General features: G+C 50.3%; 1 protein-coding gene across 2 annotated transcripts in view; it reads right to left on the bottom strand.

Annotated features, from left to right (window-relative positions):
• ADGRD1 (adhesion G protein-coupled receptor D1) overlaps positions 1-26,972 on the bottom strand; it is a 180,197-nt gene that overhangs the window by 49,254 nt on the left and 103,971 nt on the right. For both annotated transcript variants that reach the window (XM_055237915.2, XM_055237917.2), the window contains 2 exons: positions 12,769-12,842; positions 5,075-5,198 (listed from right to left, as the gene is read on the bottom strand). In XM_055237915.2, the coding sequence (XP_055093890.1) occupies positions 5,075-5,198; positions 12,769-12,842 (198 nt within the window). The remainder of the gene's footprint in view (positions 1-5,074; positions 5,199-12,768; positions 12,843-26,972) is intronic.

Raw genomic sequence — 26,972 nt, 5'->3', positions numbered from 1 at the left:
ACAGTTAGGAGCATCTACAGGCAGGGAGCATCTGAAATGGCGCCTGTTATTGTCTTCCCCTTACTCCCGGGTGGTCGGCTGTGTGAAGGCCACAATCACCAGCCAGCATTCAATAAACGGCTCCTGGCAGCCAGTGGGGCCGGTGCCCACTCTGCAGAGCTGTGCATGAAGGAAGCCGTTCCCTGTTCCCTGAAGGCAATGCCTGTGTCCAGAAGCCCCGCCTACTGACCCTTGGTTTGGGCTCCTTTTTAAGCCACGGTCCGTTTCTCCTGTCTCTGAATCTTCCAGGTTCTCTCTTCACTCACTTCCAGGCTGAGGACCTGTCTCTCCAACTCCCTCTTCAGCTCCTGGGACAAGGGAAGTTTTTCACATGCCAATGAGCACACATGTGGGGCCAGACTATCTGTCCTCAGATTTGGTAACAATTGCTGCAGCCATCTCCCAGGACATGAACAGAAATGTGAGCTGATGTTTGCAGACTGGGCGCCTGTGCCTGGGTCTGTTCAGAGGGTGGTCTGGGACCGGTGGGGCCTCACTCCACCTGGGCCTTGTCGGAAACGAGGATGCCAGGCCCCACCCCAGACCCACTGAATGTGGGGTCTGCATCTTCACAAGACCCCGGGCGTCTGGTCAGCACACAGATGACCTCTCACATATGGCTCAGAAGTAATAACTGACGACACTTCTAACAGTCAGAAGATTTCATGAGAGAAACAGATCGCCAGCTTTTTTAGTCGGAAGATGGGGCAACCCTGGTCATCTGCAGTGGCACTCCTGCCCCTCCACCCCCGCCACACCAGCAGGGTGCCAGTTCTTGAGTCACTGCAGCAGCCTTCGCCACCTCTCCTGCTCCCTGCCTCCTGCCCCTCACGACCCCTGGGCCTGGATCCCCTGCCTCAGCCCTGGCGTCTCCCTGAGGACCAACCCTGGCTGCTCCCTCCTTGCCCTCTGTCCCCGCCCTGTCCTCTGCCTGGACTGTCCTCACTCAGGGCCAGGAGGCTCCATCCTCTCCACCCTGAGATGTAGAATCCAGTGCCACCTTCTCAGGCAGGCCCTCCTGGGCTTCCGTCTTTAAAACAGCACCAGCATCACCAGCACTGTTTTAGCGCCTAATTATTCCCAAGTCATCCTACATGATCTCCCGCGTGGCCCTTAAGGGGCAGGACGTGGTGTGCACTGACTTGCTGTGTCTCTGTGAGTGCCACAGCATCCTCACCGCCAGGTCCCCATGGCCCGGGTGCTACCTAAACAGCCCAGGCTCTATCGGTAATTCAGTAACGCACTGTTGAACGACGGGGGACCACCAGCAAGCGCCCCCCTCTCTCTGGAGCTCAGTTTCTCTGCTGGTAAGACGAGCAGCCTTGGCCACAGCACCATGCAGACCGCCCATCTCCAGGAATGAACAGGTGCTCTCCATGGGGGCAGCTCTGCACCTTCTCCCCTGGGCTGCTCCCTACGACACCAGGAGGGAAGCCCAAAGGAAGCCCTGTGGGCCGGGCCCTGGCAGGAGGGGAGATGAGAAACGGAGCCCGTGGGAGGCGAGAGAAGGTGTCACGGCCATCCATGGAGGACGGTGTTCCTCAGACTGAGGCCTGGTCCATAGCAAGAAATTTAAACCCAGGAACTGTTTCTACGTTCACCGCACTCTGGTGTGGGTTTCATTTATTCTGTTTAATTTTCTTTAAATTGCCACCAATGATCCAGGTCATGGCTCTCCCCAGCCGCGAACGGCCCATCTCCACACGGAGGCCCCAGGGTCTGCAGGCCAGGAGAAGAGGGGCCACTGGGAAGGCATGGGGGGGCGTGGGGACTGGGAAGGGGCAGTCGCTGGCTGGGCAGCTGCTCTCGGGGTACCACTCCTTAAGGAACACCCCTCGGGATTGTCTGGCGGGTCACACCTGCCTGCACAGCATTTACCACTGAAGCGTGCGGGCAATGGGTGGGCTTGGGTCCCACCAGCCTCACGACACAGCCGCCACTTCAGAACCTCTAAAACCCCACGGCCCTGAGCCAGAAAGCCCCGGCACGCAAGGGCTTGGCAGTTCCACTTGCTGTACAGCCGGCCCTTCTTGGGGGACCCCGACGGCTTGGAAGCTACTGAGGAGGCTGCTGGTCCCCTGTCACCTGACGCTTCATCTCACGCAGTGCCAAGGTTCCTGGGTCCAGGCTCCAAAGCACGTAGGTCTAGGATGCTGGGTGTGCGTTTGTGCACGAGGGACCCGAGGGTGAGTGGTGCCCCCTCCTATCCACTTAAGATACGTCTCAGAGCCTGGGCCACAAAGTGAGGCCCCATCTCTACAGAAAATTAATACACGCACACAAAAAAGCTGGTGCAGTGGCTCACACCTGTAATCCCAGCACTTTGTAGGCTAAGGTGGGAGGATTGCTTGAAGCCAGGAGTTCAAGACCAGCCTGAGGAACATGGTGAGAACCCATTGCTATGGAAAAATTTAAAATTAGCCAGGCGTTGTGGCATGTGCCTATAGTTCCAGCTACTTGGGAGGCTGAGCTGGAGGATAGCCTGAGCCCAGGAGTTCAAGGCTGCAGTGGGCCATGATTGAAGAACCACTGCACTCCTGCCTGGGTAACAGGGTGAGACCCTGTCTCTAAAAATTAATTTATTTAATTTAATAAAAATAAAATATGGCTTGGATATCTCTCTGCAGTCTCCATAAGTAATTCACAGTGTGACATCAAGCATGCATTTTGTGAAAAGAAAGGGCCTTCTCTTTGGAAACAGGAATAGCTGTTTCCCTCCGGCGTCTTCTGCAGAGTGAGGCTCATATGTGCTCATGTGAGCAGCCGCCCATCGGCCAGTGAGGCCGGGATCACGTTGGCTGCAGGTGTCACGTGCGTCTTTCACCCTGTGAGTGAGGCCAGGATCACGTTGGCTGCAGGTGTCACGTGCGTCTTTCGCCCATGAGGGGCTGCAGCTCAGGAGCATCTGCCATTTTGTTTTCCGTGGAATTTAAAGATGAGGTTATCTCCATCTGCCCCAGCAGCATTTACAAGTCACTTCCAAACACCAGGGACCTGTCTCCATTGATCTGAGAGTAACTGTGGTCCACCAGGCCTCTGCACACAGAACCCCGTGGCTCAGGTTTGCTGGTGGTTTCTGTTGGGGATTGAGGGGCACCTGGGCTGAGCACTGGACCCGTGACTGTGTCACAGTGAACTCGTGTCCTTCCCACAGTAACCCTGGGAGGCTGCATTTCTGGGCCCTCTTTCTGGAATAGGAAAAGTCTCCCAGGATGGGAGAAGGCGAAGCCAGGATTCTGCCTCCGTTACACCTTGAAGAGTTCTGTCTCCTGGTCAACAGGACAGTGGAAGCCCAACCCATTCAACCTCCACAAAACCCACACAAAACCACGCAGGACACGCGGGGCAGCATCACCCTCTGGCCCAGTGCAGACACCGTGGACGCTAGTGGATTCAGGCAGATTCCGCCTGTCCACGGCCTTGATAAATGTGACCACAGAGGCAGGCAGTGACCCAGGCAGGGACGGGTGTTCACGCCCTGGCGACAAAGTGCCTGCTGGGAACCACCCGAGCTTGGTGCCCCCTCCTGGGAGCTGCTGTGATCAGAGACATCCTGACTCTTCCCACAGCCACCCTGAAGAGCCCTAGACTGGGACGAGCCTCCAGAGTGAGTGGCCACGATGAGCACACGAGGCTCTAAGAGACCAGGGCCCCGCGCAGAAGATGAGTCTAGTGACAAATCCGTCCAGGAGACGCTGGAGGCGTCACTGCTTCCCTGCCTGACTTACCCTCCAGGCTGGCCCTCTCTCAGCCCCCAAAATGCTCAATGCCAGCCACAGGTTACAGCCCAGCATCCAACAGATCGCCGGTTCCCAACACATCTGCCAAACCCAGCTTGGCTTGGAGCAGCCACATCTATGCTGTCCAAACCAGCCCTTCTGTGAGCCCAACCGACAGAGGTGAGTGTGGGTGGGCACAGTGTCAACAGCAACACCTCCTTCCACTCCTGGTTTCCACCTACATGAGCGTCCACTTGCCCCACCCCAAACCCAGAGTAGCTCAGACCAAGCTGCTCCCCGGCACAGCTCTCCAAAGGCTTCCTATGCACCTAGAATGAAGCTCACGCTCCTCCCTGAGGCCTGGATGCTGGAACCGAGCCTGCTCCTCCCGGCCTCCTGCCTCCCCAGGGCCTCAGAGCTCAGGGTGCTCCATCCACGGCCACACCAAGCCCCTTCCTGCCCCCCTGCCCTGTGCACTTGCTGTTTCCTGGCCTAGAACATTCTCCCCCCAGGCCTTCAAGACATCAGCTTCCTCTGGCCATTCAGATGCCACGTCCCGGAGATGCCTCTCCTCACCACTCCGTGAAGACAGCCCCGTTCCCTGCAGTCTCCTCACCACTCCGTGAAGACAGCCCCGTTCCCTGCAGTCTCCTCACCACTCCGTGAAGACAGCCCCGTTCCCTGCAGTCTCCTCACCACTCCGTGAAGACGCCCCGTTCCCTGCAGTCTCCTCACCACTCCGTGAAGACGCCCCGTTCCCTGCAGTCTCCTCACCACTCCATGAAGACGCCCCGTTCTCTGCCGTCATCTTCTACTGGGCTGTTCTCTCCCACTTTCTTCTTCCACTGATTCAAAGTGACTAATTTATCTGCTGGTTTGTATACTACCTGTCTTTCCCACCAGAACACAAACTCCTCACAAGCAGGACTGTGTTGTTTTTCTTGTTTACAGCAGAGGCCCCAGCGCCCGGCTCACAGCAGGCGCCCAGTGAGAATCTGCCAGAGGGATGGATGCAGGGACGAGGGGTCCCTCCTTGGATCCCCCCAGGTGCAGTCTGGGCGTTGCTGTGGGAAGCACACCACACTGGACTTGGCTTACACAATCATGGGCTCCTTGGATATTTGCTGGCACCCAATACATGCAGGGCTCTGGACTACAGAAGCCAAGAGAATGGATTCTGTTTGTAAACACAGGCCCCATGGAGTAATGTGCCCAGGGCCCCGTGGGCACTGGCGGGCAAAGCATGCCTCCCGCCCCCACCCGCAGCCTCATGGCACATCCCCCAGGTCTTGAGACCCCTGAGGCCTGGCTCTTACCTCCAGCGGGACCACCTGCATGAGGATGGCAAAGTTAGTGAGGTGAGTGCAGTGGCAGACGGAGTAGGTGAGGTTTCCTCTCGTGAGCACACAGCCGTGGTTCGACCAGACCCCTTCTCCGGAGCTGAGGACACAGGAGAAAGGATCAGAGGAGGCAGCACCGCACCCTTGGCAGGCAGGGGACTGAGAGCAGCACCCCCCATAACGCAGGGCCCCGTGAACTCACGGCGGTGCCCACGCCTGCCATGCCAGGAATGCACAGCCAGACCGTGGTGTGGGGGTTGGGAGGAGAGATTCTGGCCATCAGGCCGGCGAGAGCTGGAGAGTGTCTGCTGCTGGTCAGGCCACAGCAAGCAAGGCCCTCCCTCTGGGACAGGGAAGGGGGAGCCGCTTCGGCACAATCACCCTGAAAAGCACCTGAACAAGGCCCAGCACAAAATGAAACGCACACAGCCCACAGCCCTGCGCCTAGAGAACGGGCAGCGGCACATGCCGGGGACCACATTCAAGCCCGGTCACTGAATCGTGAGTGACGGTAACTTAAATGCCCATCGGGGGAAACGGGTGAGTGCAGTGTGGGAGACAGAAATACGATAAAAGACCTCACATCGGTTAAAAAGAACATCCTTGACCAATGTGTACTGATAAGGATAAAACACCAAAACACAACGTACAGTGACTAATCATGACGCAAGGCCCGGGGAGCCAACAGCAGCACACACTTCCCACAAACACAGCTATGACCGATACAGAGACTACAGAGAAAACGCTCATACAGAAACTCCCCACGGTGTTACCGCCAGAGAGAGGGCGGCGAGATCAGGATGAGACGCAAAGGTCTAAGGAGACCCTTGCTTTTTTATAATGTTTTACTTTTTACGTGAATAACGTGTGGATATATTGCTTGCATAACTTTGTAAAATATAAACCTAGACAAAAATGACTGGAAGCAAACGTGCTCTCGGTTAACTGTGGTTAATCCTGTTGGTGTGAATATTGGTGAATATCATTTTCTTCTCCGTATTTCTCTATATTTTCTTTTCTGTTTGTTTGTTTGCTTTGAGACAGGATCTCACTCTGTTTCCCAGGCTGGAGTGCAGTGGTGCGATCATAACTCACTGCAGTCTTGACCTCCTGCGCTCACGCGATCCTCCCACCTCAGCCTCCCAAGTAGCTGGGACTACAGGTGCATGCCACCGTGCCGAATTAATATTTTTCTTTTTCTTTTTGTAGAGATATAGTCTTGCTATGTTGCTCTGGCTGGTCTCAAACTCCTGGGCTAAAACAACCTCCCTGCCTCAGCCTCCCAAAGTACTAGGATTACAGGCGTGAGCCACTGTACCCTGTCTTCTATATTTTCAAATTCCAAAAAAGAAGATTTAAATGGTTCTTCCCTGAAGTTAGAACCTCAAGTTATCAGTAAAGACAGATCCTTGCTCAGCCAAAGGCAATGGCCCTTGGGGGAAAGCATTTATAAAGGCGAGTAAATTAAAGCGTCTAGTTTGTATTTGCTTTGTATTCACTTTCAACTGTGGTGTCAGCATGGATGTGGCAGATGAGAGCTGTGGCTGTCCGGTGGCATGACTGATGAAGACCCATCTCGCACCTCTCTGGCCAACGTCTACCAGATAGAGCACGCACCGGCAGCCTTGGGTAACGGTAACCCTGCGTTAGCCCTGGGCGATGCGGAGCCCGAGGGAGGCATTTCAGACATGACCCAGGGGTGGCTCTGAGTTTGAGGATGGAGACTCAGACAGCGGCTCAGTGGTGATTTTCATGATTAATGATCTGCTCTTCTAGGCGAGGGAGAAGGCATTTAGCAGAGAGCAGAGGACAAAGTGAGAGCCACTCAGACATACCAATTGAGAGAAGCAAAACTCCATTAATAACTTCAGAATTGACGGGACTTAAAGACGGGGTCATGTCCTCCTCCTCTACCTCCCCACCCCTTTTGATCTAATTTTCCCAGGACCTTGGAGGGAGTCAGCAAACACCAGCTGTTGTGTTATATATTGCGCCTTTGTCTGTCAATTGGCTGCATGAATACCATACTTCAATTTGGGGGGGGGGGGGCCCGAACATTAACAGGCATTGGATTAGGTGAACATGGCCATGGGGATGAGCTGCCCCTTCTGCTTACACAAAGGGTAAGCTACACCATATGAAAGTCACATTGCTCAGAGGGAGCTGCAAAGGTGTGACGATGACCTAGTCAGCCAGAGGAGAAGAGCCTTAAGTGGCATCAGTGAAGATCTACTTCCAAGGGACAGAGAAAACAAAGAGGCAGGCTTGCAGCTGGTGCATAAATAAATCTGCTATGGAAGCCAGATGAAGCAGCATCAAATAACATTAAAGACATGTACGGTCCTGTGACCCAGGAAGTCTGCATCTAAACACAAAAATGTTCAGTCATGCATAAATGAAATGTAACATACATAAATATGGTAAAAAATGTGTGTCCATACACGCAAAACACAGAAACAAAAGGTGGAGGAATGATGGAAGAAACACTGAATTAAGCAACACTATATATTTCCTATGGTTATAAATATAAATTATATATAAATTATTGAAAAAACACACAAAAAATCCTCCCACAGTGGTTATTACTGGGGAAAGGGGTGGAGATCAGGATAAGAGGTAAAGATCAAAGGGAACACTTGCTTTTCTATAATGTTTTACTTTTGAACAAAATAACATATTGATATATTACTTGTATAATTTCTTAAAGTATCAGTCTAGAAAAAAAGCGGCCCAGAATTCTAAGCCTAATAAAAATCTTTCAAGACTAAAAAACAATACTTTTTCAAATGGTAACTGAATCTATTGCCAGTGGACCAGAACTACAAGAAGAATTAAAGGAGTATGATACTAGACAAAAATATACACAAAGAAATAGAACAGCTGGAAGTGGAATAAGTGAAGGTAAACAGGCAATTATTATTGTCTTAATTTTAATTGCTCTAGAAGATAACTCATTGTCTGGGGGAAAATACTGGCAATGCATTGTGTTTATGGTGTCTGTAAAGGTGGAATGTACTACAACAACAGCACACAGAACAGGCAGGAGGAAGTGTGAACCTATTGCTATAGTGTCTTAGAATACATTTGGAATGCTATCATAGTATTTGAAGGCAGGCATGAATGAATTAGACATATATACACTGTAAGCTTAGGTCAACCACTATCAAAAGAGTTAAAAGGATGTATACATTAGAAATCATTTATAGTAGAGATAAAATAGCATCATAAAAGATATCCAACAATCCAAATGAAGTCAGAAAAAGATAACATTTTAAAAAGATAGAAACGTTAGAAGACATCTAGCAAAATGGTAGATTTTAATCCAGCCACACCAATGATTACATGAAATATAAATTGTCTAAACATGTCAATTAAAAACAGAAATTTCAGGACTGGATTAAAGAAAAGACAAGACCCAGCTACATGCAGTCTAAAAGAAACTCACTTTAAATATAAATATATAAATAAGATAAAAGTTAAATTACAGGAAAAGATACAGCACTCAAACACTAACCAACAAAGCTAGGGTAGTTTTATCTAAATTAAACTAAGTAGACTTCAAAGTAACGCGTATTTCCCAGGGTAAAGAGGGACATCATGTAATGATAAAAGGGCTAATTTTCCAAGAAGACATAACGATCCTAAACATACATGCACCTAATAACAGAACTTCAAAATTCATTAAAGAAAAATTTATAAAACTAGGCCAGGCACAGTGGCTCACGCCTGTAATCCCAGCACTTTGGGAGGCCGAGGCGGGCGGATCATGAGGTCAGGAGATCGAGACCATCCTGGCTAACACGGTGAAACCCCGTCTCTACTAAAAATACAAAAAATTAGCCGGGCGTGGTGGCGGGGGCCTGTAGTCCCAGCTACTCGGGAGGCTGAGGCAGGAGAATGGCGTGAACCCGGGAGGCGGAGCTTGCAGTGAGCCGAGATTGCGCCACTGCACTCCAGCCTGGGCGACAGAGCGATACTCCGTCTCAAAAAAAATTAAAAAAAAGAATAAAACTAGAAGTAGACATAGATAAATCCACCACTAAATTTGGAGAATTCACACTCCTCTCTCTTTAATTGACAGAACAAGCTGACAGAAAAGTAGTAAGAATATAGAAGACCTAATCATAACTATCAATCGACTTGGTGTAATTGATATTTATAGAACACTCCACCAACAATACACTTTTTTTCAAGTGCACATGGGACTTTCATCAAAGACTGAACATATACGGGTTTCATAAAAACTTTTAACAAATTTAAAAGAACTAAAATTACACAAAGAATATTTTCTGATCATAAAAAACTATTTACAAATCAACAGCAGAAAGCTCTCTGGAAAATTCCCAACTATTTGGAATTAAACTACACACTTCAAAATAACACATAGGTTGAAGAGGAAGTCACAAGGAAAATTAGAAAATATTTTAAATTTAATCAAAATAAAAACAACATATCAAAATTTGTGGGATGCAGCTAAATCAGTGCTTACAGAAAAAATAGAGCATTAAATGTTTATATTAGAAAATAATAAAGCTTCATAGTAATAACCTAAACCTACATTTTAAGAACTTTTAAAATGAAAAGCAAATTAAACTCAAAGAAAGCTGAAGGAAGTAAATTAAAGACAAAGAGGATAAGTCAATGAAATTGACAAGAGAAACACAAGAGAGAAAAATGAATGAAGCCAAAAGTTATATCTTTGGAAAAATATCAATAAAATTAATAAACCTATAGTAAGAGTGACTCAGAAAAAAAAAGACACAGATTATAGATAAAAAAGTGAAGTGGGAACATCACCACAGACTGTTCAGGCATGAAAAAGGCTAACGATGGAGTACCACAAAAAACTCTGTGCCTATAAACAACTTTGATGAAACTGATGAATATTTCAAAAAAACATAAACAGCTAAAACTTATTTAAAAAGCAGTAGATGACCTACATAGTCCTGCATCCATAAAAGAAGCTGAATGTGTAGTTGAAAACCTGCCAACATTGAAAACGAAGGCTCAGATGTGACTTCATGGTGAATTCTACTAAAACGGAAGAAATAATATCAATTCTATATAAACTATTCCAAAGTGCATCCCAAAGTGTAACTTTTATGAAGGTATCATTACCTCGATATAAAAACAAAGACATTACCAAAAAAAGAAAACTGCAGACCAACATCCGACATGCACGTAGACACAAAAATTCTCAACAACTGTAGCCAATTAGATTTAGCTGTATACAAAAAGATAATACATCATGACCAAGTACGCTTTACCCCAGGAAAGCAAAGCTGGTAAAACTTCCAGCTTTAATCATAATGATCTCACTCTGAAACCTACCCAAATGTTCCTCTACTCGGGAGAAGATAAATAAACTACGGTACGTCCATGTAACGGAATACCCCCTCAGCAGTGAAACGTGAAAATGAGGTGTTGATACATCCAACAACACACGTGTGGCGACGCTCAACACGTTATGCAAAATTAAAGAGGATAGACTCCAAAAGGCTGCCTGTGCCATGATTCCATTTATGCACACTCTGGCAGAAGCAAAACTATATAGGAACAAAAGACAAATCAGTGCTTGCAGGAGCTGGATGTGAGAGGAAGGGATGACTGCAAACAGACACGGGGGCATCTTTGAGGGTGATGGATTGTTCTAATCCTGATTATGGTGGTTGCACAACTGTATTCATTTGTCAAAACTCACAGAACTGTACAATCATCTGCAAGTGTGGATTTTTCTGAATATCAATTATATAATAATAAGTAATAATTGCACAATGGACAGGAAGGATACAGATACTATATTCATGACGGTGGCTGCCTCTGGGAATTGAGGAAAAAGAACAGAAGGAGGTGGAGGGTTCGTTAACTTCATCTGCGATGTTTTAGTTGTTTCATTCTTAAAAATACAAAAATATAAACATGCTAATAACTATAAATTTGGGGCAATGGGTACCTGCATTTGTTATATGATTCTCCATACTTTTCTATGTTCTTACAATTCCTTCAAAAATAAGAACCAACACACCAATTTAGTTCTTACCAAACCCCATCCCGTTTTCTAGTCATAATTTTTTTCTCCAAACAGTGCCCCGGAATTGGGATAACTATTTCTAGGAGCACGTGCTTCCAAATTTTCACAATTTACAAATAAAGGAAAAAGAGCTGCAACCTGCTGAGCCTGACCAGGGCAGAATCACTGAAATTACAGAGCATCCATCCACATTGCAGAGGCATGACGCCAACGGTCATAGCCAGACGCCGACGGCCATAGCCAGAATGAGGCATCCCCGGGGACAAAAATGTAAGCAGTGTTTGCTGGAGGTGACAGGAGCTGGGCTGCATTTTCCTCACTGTTCACAGAACAGAGATAAAGGGGGATTATGCCGACCCACTGCTGCAGCCCCAGCTCAGCGTCTTACAATCTCCTGGCCCTCTGGGTGCAGGGAGCAGAGACGCTTTCTCTGACAGGGACCGTACCAGCAGAGGTGGCACAGCCTGTGTGGATCCTGCCCTGAGGCAGCAGGAGGAGCGAGCTGGGGAAGTGAGTCCAGGCACAGGAAGATGCCCAGGTGTCGGGGAGCCCTGACAACATGCAGGGTGATGGGCCACTAGGCAGCGTGTGAACTGATGTCCCAGATGTGTTCCAGCTGCCTGTGCAGTGTTTTACACATTGGGAAAGTTCATATAATAACCTCGCCACAGCCAGGCACAGTGACTCACACCTGTAGTCCCAGCACTTTGAGAGGCTGAGGCGGAAGGATTGCTTGAGCCCAGGAGTTTGAGACTACAGAGAAACAAAAACAAAAACAAAATCCAGCCATGAAAACTGATGACCTGGCAACACAGGACCTGCAACCTGCATCCCACATGGAACAAACCCCGGGGGCCACAGCTGAGCAGCAGCTGAGGAACCGGGAGCCCCGCCTCTCCCTCCACTCCCGGGCCCTGCAGGGAGCTGAGTTTTCAACACTGCTCTGACTGTGGGAGCCACTCACGGTGGGCTCACGTCTGGAGGAGAATTGTGATCACAGCGATGGTGGGAGATCCCCCGGACATCGGGCAGGTGAGCCGTGGAGGCGAGCTGGGGCGGGGGCTAGGAGGGCGGGAGGTGACTGCACACGACAGGTGTGACAGGTGGACATGGGAGATGCTGGGGAGGACGTCTCGATTGGGGCCCAAGTGGCAGAGGCTGAGGCCTCAGAGTTTTAGGCAGGCCTGATGGTCAGCCTGCTCCAGTGGAGCTGCCAAGGTTTCAAACAGGAAAATGCCAACGTGGCCAGTCAGAAGCCACTCCCCCAACCCCCTTCCTCAGCCGCTCCAGGACCCCCGAGGGGGACAGCCAGGGCCGTAGGGCCTGCCCCAACGGACAGAATCCTCCAGCTCCCCCAAGCATCTGCTGCACTGGCTTGAAAGTCGCCCTGGGCGCTCAGAGGCTTTGTCCAGACACATCGTGCAACAGCAGGCCCCTCCTCGCGTGGTCTGGACGGGGAGGCCTCCACCCAGCACTGCCGCCAGGCCCTGCCCACGTCTCCAGCGTTTCCGGCATTTTCACATGACGCAACCATGTCAGCTGCGGAAATGGGTGACCCAGATCCTCCCCTGGGCTAGCATGGGGCGGGCCTGGGCATGGACACCTCGTGCCCACCTGCTCTCCCCTGTGCAGAGGGTACCTGAAGTCCAGGAAGGCGCAGTACACCAAGACTCGGTTGCTGCTGTTGGTGGCCTCACTGTGCTGCTTACGTGTCTGAAATGAAAGAAAACAAACACGATGCATGACGCTGCTGAAGAGGCCCCTGGTTCTCAGCACTGACGTGAGAGCGAGACCCTCACAGCTGGGCGACCTCGGGCAGGGACGGGCACAGCCACCGATGTCCATCTCCATTCATTGTGGGTGTGGTCCCACGTCACCCCGGCCCAGGTCATGCTGCCCTCTGCTCTGCCCTCCCCAACCCACCCGAGGGCCCTGGCAGGTGCCAGGCCCTCCCTCTAGGACACTCCTCCCCCTAGGACGTGCCTCCCCATAGGGTGGTCCCCGCCAGGCAGCCACAGGCTCCTTCCCCACTCCCCACCAGGCCTCTGCAGGAGGAGCTCCTCAGAGAGACCTTCCCTTCCCTACCTGTTCTAAACAGCACCAGCCCCCTGCCCGCTCTAACTCCATTCCACTCACTGATGCTTTCATAGTCTTGATCACCTGTGGCATATTACATATCCACTGTCCACTGTGCGTTTGCTACCTTCCCCTCTACAGTTTCCACTACAGAAAGGACAGAGCTTATGTCTCATTCATGGCTGCATCCCCAGGACCTAGAGGGGCATCTGGCATACAGCAGGCGCTTACTAAATATCTGTTCAGTGAATGAACAAAAGAATCAGTGAACAGGTCCATGAGACCACCTTGTTCCGGAGACTGGCGTTCTCTCCTGGGCTGCTCCTGGGTGCCAGCTTGGAGGACTCTGCAGCTATGGCCCTACCCTAAATGAGAGGCACAGACAGCTTCAGGAGCCACAGTTGGAGGCTCAGGATGCCAGCGACTCCACCAGGACCCAGAGCTGCTCAGAGGCGGCATGCCTCCAGGATGAATGATGTCTGATGGATTCCCAGTCAGTCAAGTCAAGCATCTCTTATTTGCCCGATGCCCGCTCTGTTCTGTGACCCATTCCTGAGCCATCATTGCTCCAGTGAGACCCTTCCCCCATTTCAAGGTGACCAGCTCTCAGGAAGGCACTGACTTGTGCAGGACAGAGCAGCGAGGACAGCCCCCCTCATGAGTGCAATCCTGCCCTCTACCAAAAGCCCCTCCTTTCCCAGGAAGCAGCAGCTCTGGTGCCGCTGACAGCACCTCGGACACCACTGCAGAACCAAAGGGCTCACAGGGCTCTCATTGCAGTGTCTGTCTGACAGCTCCTCTGGCCTCAATCCAATTATCCTAGCGCTGTCTATTACTAACGTTTTGGCAAAATGGAATGTTTACTCCTTTTGCTTTGTCCCCCATCCCCACCGCCCCGTATCTTAGGGTTATTTTAATCCATCACAGGTTCTCTTAAAACCGCCTGGAAAAGACATCTTCTCCTCTGTCTTCCCAAAGCCACAGCCCGCCGTGAACTCTTGCACAGACAACAGAGGCCCCTGTGTCCTGCAGCCACCTGGACCACAGAGGGGCATCGGCAGGGAAGCTGCAGCACCAACCCCACATAGTAGAAAAGATGAACAAAAACCTGGTGGCCACAGCCCGGTTCTCAGAGGGGTGTAATGAGGCTTCCTTGGCCCCAGGCTACCCCAGAGCCAAAGCCTCCAGCAGACAGCGTTATATATAATTTTTAAATAAGGAGGCGTATTTGTGTGTTACTTGAGTAATTTAAAGGAAATTTAAAAAATAAGTCGGTGACCTGGGGAAGCCAGCAGCCAGACCCATACACATCAACACGGGGCAAGGGCTTCTCAGGAGTGAGGCGACGCCTCTTCCCATCACCCCCTCACCCAGCGCCAGCCCCCGCCTCTGCCCCGGGTGTGGCAGTGCGGCCTCGAGGGAGCAGAGAAGAGGCTGCAGTGGCCTCTGGAAGTCCTGACACTCTGACTTCAGATCTAAATCACTCTTCAAAGGAAATGTAGAAAACAGCCACCACCGCAACAAGCCAAGCATGTGTGTGGTCGGAGGGTGGGGAAGGCAGCTAGCTTTCTCTTGGATCTGAAGCCAAGATCACGCCCTGAAACAGGGAAACTCCCTCCCCTCCATTGTCAGAGGTTCCATCACAGCCTCCGCTCCTGGGATGAGAAAAGCACATTGACTCTTCATGTGTGTGGAGTTCCCCACTGACCGGGAACAAACGCTCTCAGCAAGTCTCCAGAAAAGGCAGCCTCCAGGGCGCCCAGGGGTGTGACATGGGGTGGGTGTGTTTTTGACATGGGAGTGTGGTGCTGCCAGAACGTGAGTCATCTGCATACAGGCCGCATCTCATGCAGAAATGTGGGAGATGCCCACAGCCCACCAGCCTCCCTGAGGCCTGGGTGAGGCACAGAAGCCAGTTCAGTTCATCACCAGGTGGCTGGGGAATGGGAATGAGGTGCTCCCTCCCTGTGGAGTCTTCAACAGTGTTGGGGGACAGCCACATTCACCTGAGCGTCCTCCTGAAACCTCAAGCCAAGAGCTGCTGTGCTCTGCTGGACAGAAGTGAAGGCCTCCTCACAGGGCCGGCTCCACAGCAAGTGACCTAATTTCCCACCAGACACACTTCACTGGAGTATGTCTAATGGGGAGTGCCTGTGAACCCTCAGGAATACCTCCCACAGGATCTGAGATGCCCTCCAACGACCATCATGATCTTTCCAGTCGGGGAGAAGCAAATGGGATTAACTAACTGCTTGTTTATTGCCTACTGTTCACGGGCAAGATACACCAAAGTGTCTCCTTCTAGGAGATACACGCAGAGAGAAGAAAAATATTTGATACTCATGATAGCCTGTGAATGCCCCTTGTTTAGAAATGTGCTGGCTTTTATGTAAGTATTGCTATGGTTTGACTGTGTCCCCCAAAAGCTCATGTGTTGGAACCTTAATTCCCAATGCAGCAGTGTTGGGAGATGGGGCCTTTAAGTGGCAACTGGGTCATGAAGGCTGAGCCCTCAGGAATGGATTAATGTCACTGTTATGGGAGTAAGTTAGTTCTTGCAGGAGTGAATTTGTTCTCATGAAATTAGGTTGATGCAAAAAGCAAGCTCGACTCGCTCTTAACAGCTCTTTCACTCACGCTGGCTTCCCTTTCCCTTTTCCACCAAGAGATGAAGCAGCACAAGGTGCTCACCAGACACGGCTGCCCAAACTTGGACTTCACAGCCTCCAGAACTGCGAGCCAAAATAAACTTTCCTTTATAAATTACCCAGTCTCAGATATTCTATTATAACAACAGAAAATGGACTAGGTGTACAGTTTTACCTATAAATAATTTGGGGAGCTACGTGTCCATCACTGTCCCAAGAAAAAGAGAGATGGCACCATGGTCCTTAAATTTGATGGTAAGTAAAGCAATATAAGGAGCCTAAATACCGACCCCAGAGCAGTGGGTCAGGTGCAGGTGGATCTCAGTGGAAAGTCTGGGGCAGCCCTCTGTGCCACCCTCTTCTCCAGCCCATCTCACAACTAATCAGGGTTCAGGACTTTGAATGCTTGAAATGTCCTACCTTTAGGGAAATCAAGGATAACAGAAGTAATGGGAGAGATACGACAAGGAAAAACCTTGAACCAGCCTCTATTTCTTGGTGCTTTCTGAGGTTTCTTGCTTTCAAAGAGTCATAAGACAGTCCAGCATGGTTGAGGCAGCCACAGCCTGATAGAGGCTAAGACAGGACTTTCAGAGCCTGGTTCCAGCACAGGAAGAAAAAGGTGGGAGGTGGGCAGGACCCTGACTGAGGCATTTCAGGACAGATTGATGAGCTGGGCCACCCCAGTGCTGAGAAGGAAAGGTTAGGCCAGGTGAGACCCTGGGATAGATGGCCCAGTGGAGCAGGGGCTCATGGTGGGGATTTACTACTCTGCCTTCACCCCACTAGTGTCATCTGCATGTGGGCCTGTCTGGTTAAGTCACTCTCCCCACTGCTGGCTCCTGGGAGGAGGTGAGCAGTGCCTTGTGGCACCAAGGATACCCACAGATGCAGCGCTCAGACCCTTAGGACATCCCACTCAGCCCAGGCTGCTTCAGAAACCAGAGGGGTCCTTCTTCCAACATGTGATCAACCCATCTGAGGACAACAGCAGAAGCCCTGTAACATGGCACCCCTGAGTCTTCCCGCTCCAGGCCTCCCAGGCCCATGAGCCTGCAGAGAACTCTTTGGCGTTAAGGCAGCTTGAAGGGGTCTGTCCTTTCTTTTTTTTTTTTTGAGACGGAGTCTCACTGTCGCCCAGGCTGGAGTGCAGTGGCGCGATCTTGGCTCACTGCAAGCTCCGCCTCCCGGGTTCTCGCCATTCTCCTGCCTCAGCCTCCCCAGTAGCTGGGACTACAGGCACCCACAACCACGCCCGGCTAATTTTTTGTATTTTTAGTGGAGACGGGGTTTAACCATGTTAGCCAGGATGGTCTCGATCTCCCGACCTCATGATCTGCCCACCTCGGCCTCCCAAAGTGCTGGGATTACAGGCGTGAGCCACCGCACGCGGCCGTAGGGTCTGTCCTTTCAATGGAACATCTTGACCACAGAATGCAGGCACCACCCCCCCCACACATGGTGCTGACATGTGCACGTCCTTATTTTGAGATCATGGGGCCAGACCTCAACCCTAGAGAGCAGCCTCCCCAACCTCACAACCTACTGCTTCCCTCTTCAAAGGCAACTGAGCATAGCCAACAGACACTGGGCAGAGGGGCAGACCTGTGCAGATAAGCACAGCCCATGGCCACCTGGGACGTGCCAGGGTCAGAGAGACCCACCGATGCCCCCTACTTCAGAAGACCCCAGGAAACATGGTTTTTGTCAAAGATCAAAAAGCTTCAGTTTCCTGTCTGTTCATCGTCAATGTGGGACGCTGGTCTGGTAAGAGACCCACCCTCCAGTGTGAACTGGACTGTAAACTGTGTCCCTCCCTCTGAGGTCCCCAAGTCCCTGTCTCCTCTGTGAAACCTCAGGAGTCCCGTTTGAGAAGAAAGGGGCCCGCAGACACCTGATTCTCAGGCTCGGTTTATGCACAGGTGCCAGCCTGCAAGCCGGAGAGGCACGCAGAGAGGAAACTGCGTTGCTGTTTCAAAACACAAAGAAAAGAAAGAACTCTGACATTGCGTGGGGATCTGGAGTTAGGGCAGCTTGCCTCGAAATTGAACAGAAAGTGTTTTCGTATCACCCCCTCGCCCCAGGTAGCACCCAGTCCTGCGGCTCTCAGTGGAAAGCGCAGCACAGGGAGCCAGGCCGGGATCCACAGCACAGGTTCTGCATTTGGCATTTAGCAGCTGCGATGTATCCGAGAACCCTGCAGAGACGGAGCCCACAGAGGAAGGTAGAGCGTGGACCAGAAGCCACCAGAAGCCGGGCGAGGCGGCTGAGTTCAGTGCTGTCAGCCAGAGGCTGGGGAGGGAGAACCCTGGTGCCCGCATCCCCGGTGAGCCTTGAACCCGGCATCCGGGCCTCCACCCTCTCCTTCCTCAGGCCTCCTGGACACATAGGACCCGCCAGTGCATGCACAAGTTGCCCTCTATGACCCAGCAGCACTGGGGTCACCTGCACTGTGGCCATGGTATGTGTGGAGAGGTTCTATCCTTGGGAAAGAGGTCCTGAATGTCCTGGGAACCAGGAGGAAGACTCTCCAGAGACAAACTGGAGAATTAACCACAGAGACCCCGCCCCCTTAACTCTGCCCCACTCACATGACCCCTTCCCACTCACATGGCCCCTCTTCTCTCAGTGGCCTCGCCCCACTCACTTAGCCCCACCTTCCTTGCACATGGCTCCACCTCCTTTCACTTAGCCCCACCTCCTTGTACATAGCCCCACCCTCTATCAAGTGGCTCCAGCCTCTTACATTCCCTTGATGGTGCAGCCCACAGCCCCTTCTCAGGCCCACTCTGACCCCAGGACTCTTCGCCACCATCCTGGATGGCCGACTCACCCCTGACTCTCCAGGACGTCCAGTGCAGACACTCCATGGCCACATGGGCAGGGCACTAGAGGCCAGCCAACCTATAAGGACACAGCCTGAAGTCACATGTGCTCCATACTCCAATCAGCTAAGGCTGTGGGTGGGGCCAGGAAGGTTCTGCCCAGGATAGTGCTGTGGGTGGAGCCTTGCGGTGATGGACACGCCCTCATTCCCTGGCAACCAGCTTTCCTCCCACCTCGGCTCACTGCGCACCTGGCTCTCCTCTCACCTGGATGATGCAGCAGCTTCCACCCCTGTCCCCTGCACCGAGTCCCCGCCAAGCAGCAGGTCAACTTCTAAAGTGCAGCCCAGACCACCTCTCCCTACAGAAGCCCCAGGGGCTCCCAGCCTCCGAGTACAACCCAAACTCCTACCCGCCTGCAAAGCCTGAGCCCCCTCTTGCGCCTGAGCTGTGGACACGCGACCCTCCCACTTCAGAAAAGAAAAATGGTGTCGCTGCCCTTCGTCTCTGTCTGTATAAGCGGACTCAGCACCAGGGGGTATTTGCGGGGGCTGCGGAGCTGCCTGGAGACCCCCGCCCAGCCACAGAAGGCTCTGGAAGGGGGCGGTCTCTGCTGAGGGCCTGGTTTTGCGGTCACCCCCTAGAATGCTGGAGTCTCGCCTCCTACAGGTCGCGAGCCTGTGGTCCCCCCACTCGAGTGTGACAGGTCCCCCAACGCTAAGCAGAGATGTGGCCCAGAAGGGCTCCAAGGACCCAGGGGGTGCCCAGGGAGGCTCTTCCCAGAGGGAGCATTTTCTCTCTGGGACAGGACGTGCATGCTCAGGACAGACCTGCACACGGACAGGCCTTTGCTTGTGGCTTCATCTCTGTGGGAATAGGAACCTCCACATCGGATCGTCGTGGATGAGTGACACTGAATTTTCTCAGGCCCATGTTGTTGGAAAGCAAGGGACTTTGGCATTTCTATCACAACAAGGCGACCTGTATTCTTTCATACATGCAATAATAATTAACACTTATGTTTTCAATAATTTTCACTCATTAGGCTACTCAAAACGTTTTCATACAGTTGTCTCATTAGGGCTTATTTTTGGCCTGCCCTTTTTGTGCCGAATACAAAAATAATATAATAATATGATACAAGATATTCTCTAAGACCTTGGATTTTGTCTTGTTTTCATGACTCCGCTCTGATACATTGTGCTCCCCTTATCCTTCCAACAAACTACCTTTCTGCTCAGGAGAACCAGAGTCAGCGCCTGTTGCTGACATCCAGACATCTCTAACACCTCTTCACAGGCTGCTAGAAGCCTCCACTGAGCTCATGTGTGTGAGCCCCTTGATGGTTCCTAACGATGGCAATAGTTAACCTTTTCCAAGTACCTGCCCTGCGCCTGGTCCTGCTCTGTTTTACATGAGTGAAGTCATTCAATTGCTCAGCCCTTGCCAGCTGTGCACACTCTTGCCCACTTTACAAACGAAGCCACGAAGCCACATGGTGTTTGGAGGACTCATGGCAAGTGATGGAGCTGGGAAGGGGCCAATTCAGGACTCAGGTCAAGACATCCTGGTTCCAGAGCCCCACCCTGACCCACCATGTTATTCAGTACAGGCGAGTTACACTGATCTTTATCTGTCTTTTCATGCCCTGGGGATGGAATTTTCCTAGAATGGCCACTGGCTCCCCCCGCCTGGTACATCATGGACTTGTAGCACATGGCCCTGCCCTCAGATGCCTGTGACATCAGAGATGGAGGATGGGCCTGCTGGGCTCCCCGGCTCTGTCAGCTCCAGGAGCCTCGGGGTGGGGGGATGAGCCACAGGAATCCACCTGCCTCCCAGAACATGGAAGGCCATGGCCCCAGAGCATCCAAATTCCATCTAATGGCATTTTTCAGGAGGAAAGAAAGAGGCAGAACAGAAAATCTATACAGCTGCTGTGCTCGGAATGAACAAGTTTACCTGCTGAAGGGCACTTCTGCCTAATCTCAGTGCTGCAGTCAGTCCAGAAAAGCAATACCTATAAACGTCTATAAAAGTGTTACAGCTTTTCAATTTGGCTCCTGGGCCATGGCTACTTGAAATCTCAACTAGAATTTAAAGGTTGTTTTTTTTTTTCCTTCCCTTTGTTCTTCTTGTCATGAAGTTGGCCAAATGGTTTCCATCAAAAGATCCAATCCATTCATTATCCTTTTATTTATTTCGTTATAGCTGGCCTCTACCCAAGAAGAATTTTGGATGACTTACAGAAACAAGCGGAAAGCATTGCTAATGCCAGAGTGTCTTTAAACTTTCAGGAGAAGCAGATATGCTGTGGTTTTTTGCCTGAGAACAGTCAGGGGTTCAAAGAGGTCTGTATGTGGAATCTTGTCAAAATCAGTACGGAGTCAAACAGCCTCAGCCACCTGGACCCTCCTCACGTTGGAAAAGTTGTCATGGTACCAAGGCCTAGAGTGGCCAAGCTCATCCCACTCCACGCCTTCCCTCCCTGTCCCTCTGTCTGGTGGGGAAGATGAACTTTCTTTCATTCCTAGTAGAATATCTGAGATTCTGGTCTGTCTAATGTTGGGCCAGAGGCAGAGAAAAGACCCAAATGCCCAGAGTTGACCATTCGAGTGCCACCCATGAGACATGAGCGTGCATCATCAAACCCAGCAACATGGTTTTCCAGAATGGAGCAGGCTGAGGTGTGCAGCCACTCAGCCCACTCGGCCCCAGACCTCTGCCTGTCCGGGGTTCCAAGTTTCCATGGGGTTCTGGAACCAGCCCAGGTCTCCATGGTGACTGATCTGGTGGCCTCAGGAAAGTGGCTGAGGTCTTTAGGGTTTGGTGGGACTTGTCTGAAATCTCCCTCCAGAAGGATTAGGTGCACAGCAATCAGACATATAGGAGGTAGAAGGCGGCCCCTGCTCAGAAGCCAGGTCTGGAGGAGGCCCAGAGAGGCCTGACAGAGCCAGGCACACCTCCTCCAGGGCCTGGGCTGAGCCTGATGACGCCTGACCAGTATTCCTTCTCTGGTTCTTTCTCACTAACAGAAGCAACTTTGCTCGGGGTGGCAACGTGCCCAGCTAGAAAACTGCAAAATCTGCATCTCTGTCCTCCATTCCAGCTCCAGCTCCACCACCACCACCACCAATGCAACTTCCCCACCTGGGGGTCCACAGGCCTCCCAAACGGAGCATGTCCAAACCTCCCTCCTGACCTCACTCCCAGCCCTGGACTGTGCCAGAGTCATGCCCTTGTCAGTTAGTGGCCACTCTGTCCTTCAACTTTTTGAGCCCCCAAATCCTTGACCCTGTCAGCAAGCCCCCGATAGCAGACCTGAAGCTAACACCCTTCACTCCTATCCTGAGCAGGGCTCCCCGCGATGGCCCTGTCTACCTGCTCACCCTGCCCTGTACAGGGTTTGTGAAAGCCCAAGTCCATCACTTCGTCCCTCTGCTCAGACCCTCCGGGGGCATCCACCTTACTCAGGGGAAAGCCGAGGCCCTTAAAGTTGCCCCCAGGCCCGGAAAGATCTGCCCATGGCCCCTGACCTGCCTCCTCCAGCCCCTCGGCCTCCTGGCCACTCCTCAGACTTGAAGGTGTGTCCCCCAACCGCCAGGTGTGTGATGCCTCTCCCCTGATGCCCCACGATCCCCCCATCCACGTGGTCACTCCTCAGGGCAGCCTCTCACAGGCTCCTGCCCACAGGCTTCCCAGGTGCTGCTCCCTGGGATCTGATCTTGCGTGTACCTGTCACTGCCTGTCTGTCTGCCTGCCTGTCACCTCCCCAGGTCCCCAGCACTGGGATGTGAGAGTCACAGGGCAGGATTCAGTCTGTCTGGCTCTGTCCTCTCCCTTACAGCCTGAACAGGGGCACTCTGTGAACTTCGGTGGGATGAACCCACGCAAGGTGGCCTGCGGGAGGGAGGGTACAGGGGGCTGAGGACAATGGCCCAGCCAGGAGTCTCTCTTGGGAGTGAATGGACAGGGCCACTGCCCCACAGCCTGGAAGGTGCTGACAGGCCACCCGAGCCCTAAATATCCTGATGGAGTCACCCCTTGGAGTGAGCAGCAGGTGCAGGCGCCTCAGCGGGAAACCCTAGGGAACCAAAGCCTGCGGTGCTTGCAGATGTGCGATCATATCCTGCGCCCCTCCCCATGGCAGAGGATGAGCGGCCAGGATTACTGTTTTCTAAAAATATTCAAATCTTGTTGTGAGTCACAATCCTATTGTGGCTCCTATGACTGCTGGACTCGGTTTTATTTCTTTACTGCCTGTTCATGAGTCTGGAGTTGCCCCACAAATTTGCTTCCAGTTTGGCTCAAATGGACTAAAGGCCCCTGGCCTGGCACTGGGGCTCTAAGGTTTAACCTCAGCCTCACCCCTGCCAGAGTTCACCACAGAGACATCAGGTGTCCCCAGAAACTCCCCAGGGACTGGGCAGCTCAAAAGGTCCCCAGCGTTCCTGAGAGGCCCGAAGACCAGGGCTGAGCCAGGTCTCCTCCTCCATCCCCGTAGACGGCCCTAACCTGGGAGACGGGGGCTTCCAGCCAGGAGCAGAAATTCAGTCTGTGGTAAGCAAGTCACAACGACTTTTATCCTACCTTATGTGGGGAAGAGAGAGGCAAACCTCTCCCTCATCTACTGATAAAAATACCCCCCTCCCTCGTGCACACACTAACAACCGAGGAATCACACCTTTAAACACACCTGGATTCCGGCAGGGGCCTTCCCTGCACTCTGACCTCCTCCCTCCCATCACAGACTCCGGCCTGGTCTCAAAAGGGACCCAGAGCCTGGGTGCCTGTCACCTGAGATCCGTACAAGGGAAGCTGCCCAACCCAGGACAGATCTGCATCAGGAAACACAGACAGTGACAGGCAAGGGCCTGTCTCTGATGCCTCCTCCCACAGGACAGGGGTGACTCCAGTTCTGTCTCCAGAGGGAGCTGGGTCCTGGCACCGCACACCAGCCTTGGTCAGTGGCTCCAGCAGACAGAGCCGAGGGTCCACGCTGCTACAGCAGGGCCTGAGCCTTCTCATGATGGTTTGCTTTCCAGACAAGGTTCACTCTTGTTCAGAAATCAAACCTGGCACGAGCAACACCAACAGGTGTGTTTTCACTCTGGTCAATCACTTCCCAAGCCACCCTGTCACTCTGTTTTCTCTCACCTCTACTGAGCCACTCACCTGGGACAGAAAAAAATCAACCCTGAACCCCGGCACCATTTAAGATTTGCAGAGCAGATGTTTATGGCATCAGTGTGGGGAATGGGATGGCCACGTGGCTTCTACAAGGGCCAAGGAAAGATTTATTCGAAAAGGACTTCTGAGAGTGGGGAAGGGAGTAGAAGGTAAATGCACACAAAGAGAGAGGAGAGGGAGAATCTGATGAATGAGGGCTGAGATAACAGCATGCCTAGTGCTGCTCATCCTGCTCAGTAGGTCTGGATCACTGGCTCAAGAGCTGGGCATTCTGATGGAATTAATTTACACATCTATAACGCAGGAACTATCTTGCATCTATAATGCAGGAATGCTCACCCAGACCAGTGCACCCAAAAGGAGCATCTCAGCACTTGAGGATTCACTGGTTCCCAAAGAAAACTCTCCTTTCCCTTTGCTTTCTGAAACAACATATGAGAGTGGGGAAAACATTAAGGTTTCTCTGAATTAAGATAAACTCACTTGAGTAGCGAAAGCGTCTTTTCTATAGAAGACATGGGATCCTCAATTGAGTCATTTCCTCCATTTAGAAAATGTGCTCCTTAAAGAGACCAAGTGCCAACACGTTTCCTTACAGTGTTTCATAAATTATGTGCCCATATATTCACATGCCCCGTGAAGCAAAAGATGATAGTATTCTCCTAATACACAGCATGAAGATTTAGAAAGAAAATGCACTATATAAATATAGCCCCAGTCTTCAATTGGAATGCTGTGGAATACCAGCCTGGCTCAATACTTGAAAATTAGTGTAGTTCACCATATTATCAGACTAAAGAAGAAAAAATCATGTGATCATATCAACTGATGCAGAAAAACCAACAAAATCCAATACCTGTTCATGATTAGGACTCTCAAAAAACTACGAATAAAGGGAAACTTCCTCAGTCGAATAACGAACACCTATAAAAAACCTAGAGCTAACTTATTAGTCGAAGACAGAATGGTTTCTTCCTAAGATAGGGAATAAGCAAAGATGTCTGGTCTCATTACTGTTGTTCAAATAGTACGGAGGATTCCAGCCAGCACGGAAAGGAAGAAAAAGCACACAGATCAAAAGGAAGAAGTAAAACTGTCCCTATCTGCAGATGGTATGAGCATTTATGTCAATAATTTCAAGGAATCCAGAAAGAAACTCCTACAATTATTGAGTTCATAGTCACTCAAAAAATGTATATTTAGGTGTAAATTTAACAAAACATGCATAGGACCTGTATGCCAAAAACTACAAAATACAGATGAAGAAAACCAAAGAAGATTTTAAATAAATGGACAGATATGCCATGTTAATGGATTGGAAGACTTAACACAATAAAGATATAAATTCTCCCCAAATTAATATACAGTCTTAATGTAATTCCTATTCATCCCAGCAAGAATTTTTGTAGACACAAAAAATCTTGCTCTAAAGTTCATCTTTAAAGGCAAAGGAACTAGAAAAGCTAAAACAATTTCGTAAAAGAAGAATAATGTGATATGAATCATGTGCTCAAGCTGATTTCACTCTACCTGATTTCAAAACCTACTACACAGCTACAGTAATCAAGACTAGGTGGGACTGGCACAGGGACAGGCAATTAGATCAATGAGACAGAGCCGAGAACCTGGGAACAGCCCCACACAAGTACAGCCAACTGATTTTTGGCAAAGAAACAACAGCAATTCAATGAAGGAAGGAGAGTTTTTTTCCCCCTCAACAAATAGTGCTGAAACAGCAACTCATACAAAAAAAGTAATTCAAAATGGATCATAGATTAAATGTAAAAAACAAAACCATAACACTTTCAGATAAAAACAAAGGAGAAAATCTTTGGGACCAAGAGTTTAATGAAGAGTTCTTAGTGATGACACCAAAAATATGATCCACAGAATTAGAAAATCAATAAATCGGACTTTACAAAATTTAGAAGCTTCAGCGTTGTGAAAAACTCTTGTTAAAAGGATAAAAAGATAAGCTGCAGACAAGGAGAAAATATTTACAAACCATGTAGCTGACACAGGATTCATATCTATAATAATCCAGATCCACAACTCATATCTATCTATAATATCTATAGATTCTATCTGTAATTCATATCTATAAAATAGAAAGAATTCTTAAAATTCAATGATAAAACCCAAAAAGAATCCAATCAGAAAATGGGCAAAAGATACTAAGAGACATTTTATTGAAGAGAATATCTAGATGACACGTAAGCACAAGAAAAAATTTCCAACATCACTAATCACTGGGAAAATTCAAATTAAGACCATGATGAGAACAACTAAAACAAAAAATAGTAACTATACCAAATGCTGTCAAAGAAACTCAATCACTCATGCATTGCTCATGGAAATGTAAAAAGGTACAGACATTCTGGAAAACAGTTTGGAAGATTTTTTTAATATTAACTATATTTACCACATGACCCATGACCCTTGTATTAGTTCATTTTCACCTTGCTAATAAAGACATATCCGAGACTGCATAATTTATAAAGGACAGAGGTCTAATGGACTCACAGTTCCACATGGCTAGGGTGGCCTCACAATCATGGCGGAAGGTGAATGAGGAGCAAAGTCCGGTCTTACATGGCGGCAGGTAAGAGAGAGCTTTCGCAGGGCAACTCCCCTTTACAAAACCATCAGATCTCATGAGACTTATTCACTACCATGAGAACAGTATGGGGGAAAGTGCTCCCGTGATTTAATTATCATCATCTGGCCCCCTGTTTGACATGTGGGGATTAGTTCAAGGTGAGATTTGGGTGAGGACACAGTCAAACCATATCAGCCCTGTAATAGTACTCCTGGGCATTTGTCTCACAGAAATGTAAACTTATGTCCACACAAAATGCCGTCCACAATTGTTCACAGCGGCTTTGTTAGTAATAGTCAAAAGCTGGAAACAATCAAAACGTCCTTCAGTGGGCAAATGGTTAAACAAACTGTGGTTTGGCCAGGTGCGGTGGCTCACGCCTATAATCCCAGCACTTTGGGAGGCCAAGGCAAGTGGATCACAAGGTCAGGAGTTCGAGACCAGCCTGGCCAACAGTGAAACCCTGTCTCTACCAACAATACAAAAATGAGCCGGGCATGGTGGC

Source organism: Symphalangus syndactylus, chromosome 13 (assembly GCF_028878055.3).
Source record: "Symphalangus syndactylus isolate Jambi chromosome 13, NHGRI_mSymSyn1-v2.1_pri, whole genome shotgun sequence".
NCBI classification, from domain to species: domain Eukaryota; kingdom Metazoa; phylum Chordata; class Mammalia; order Primates; family Hylobatidae; genus Symphalangus; species Symphalangus syndactylus.
Note: the sequence above shows the minus strand (reverse complement) of the source record. Positions and strands in the feature narration are given on the sequence as shown.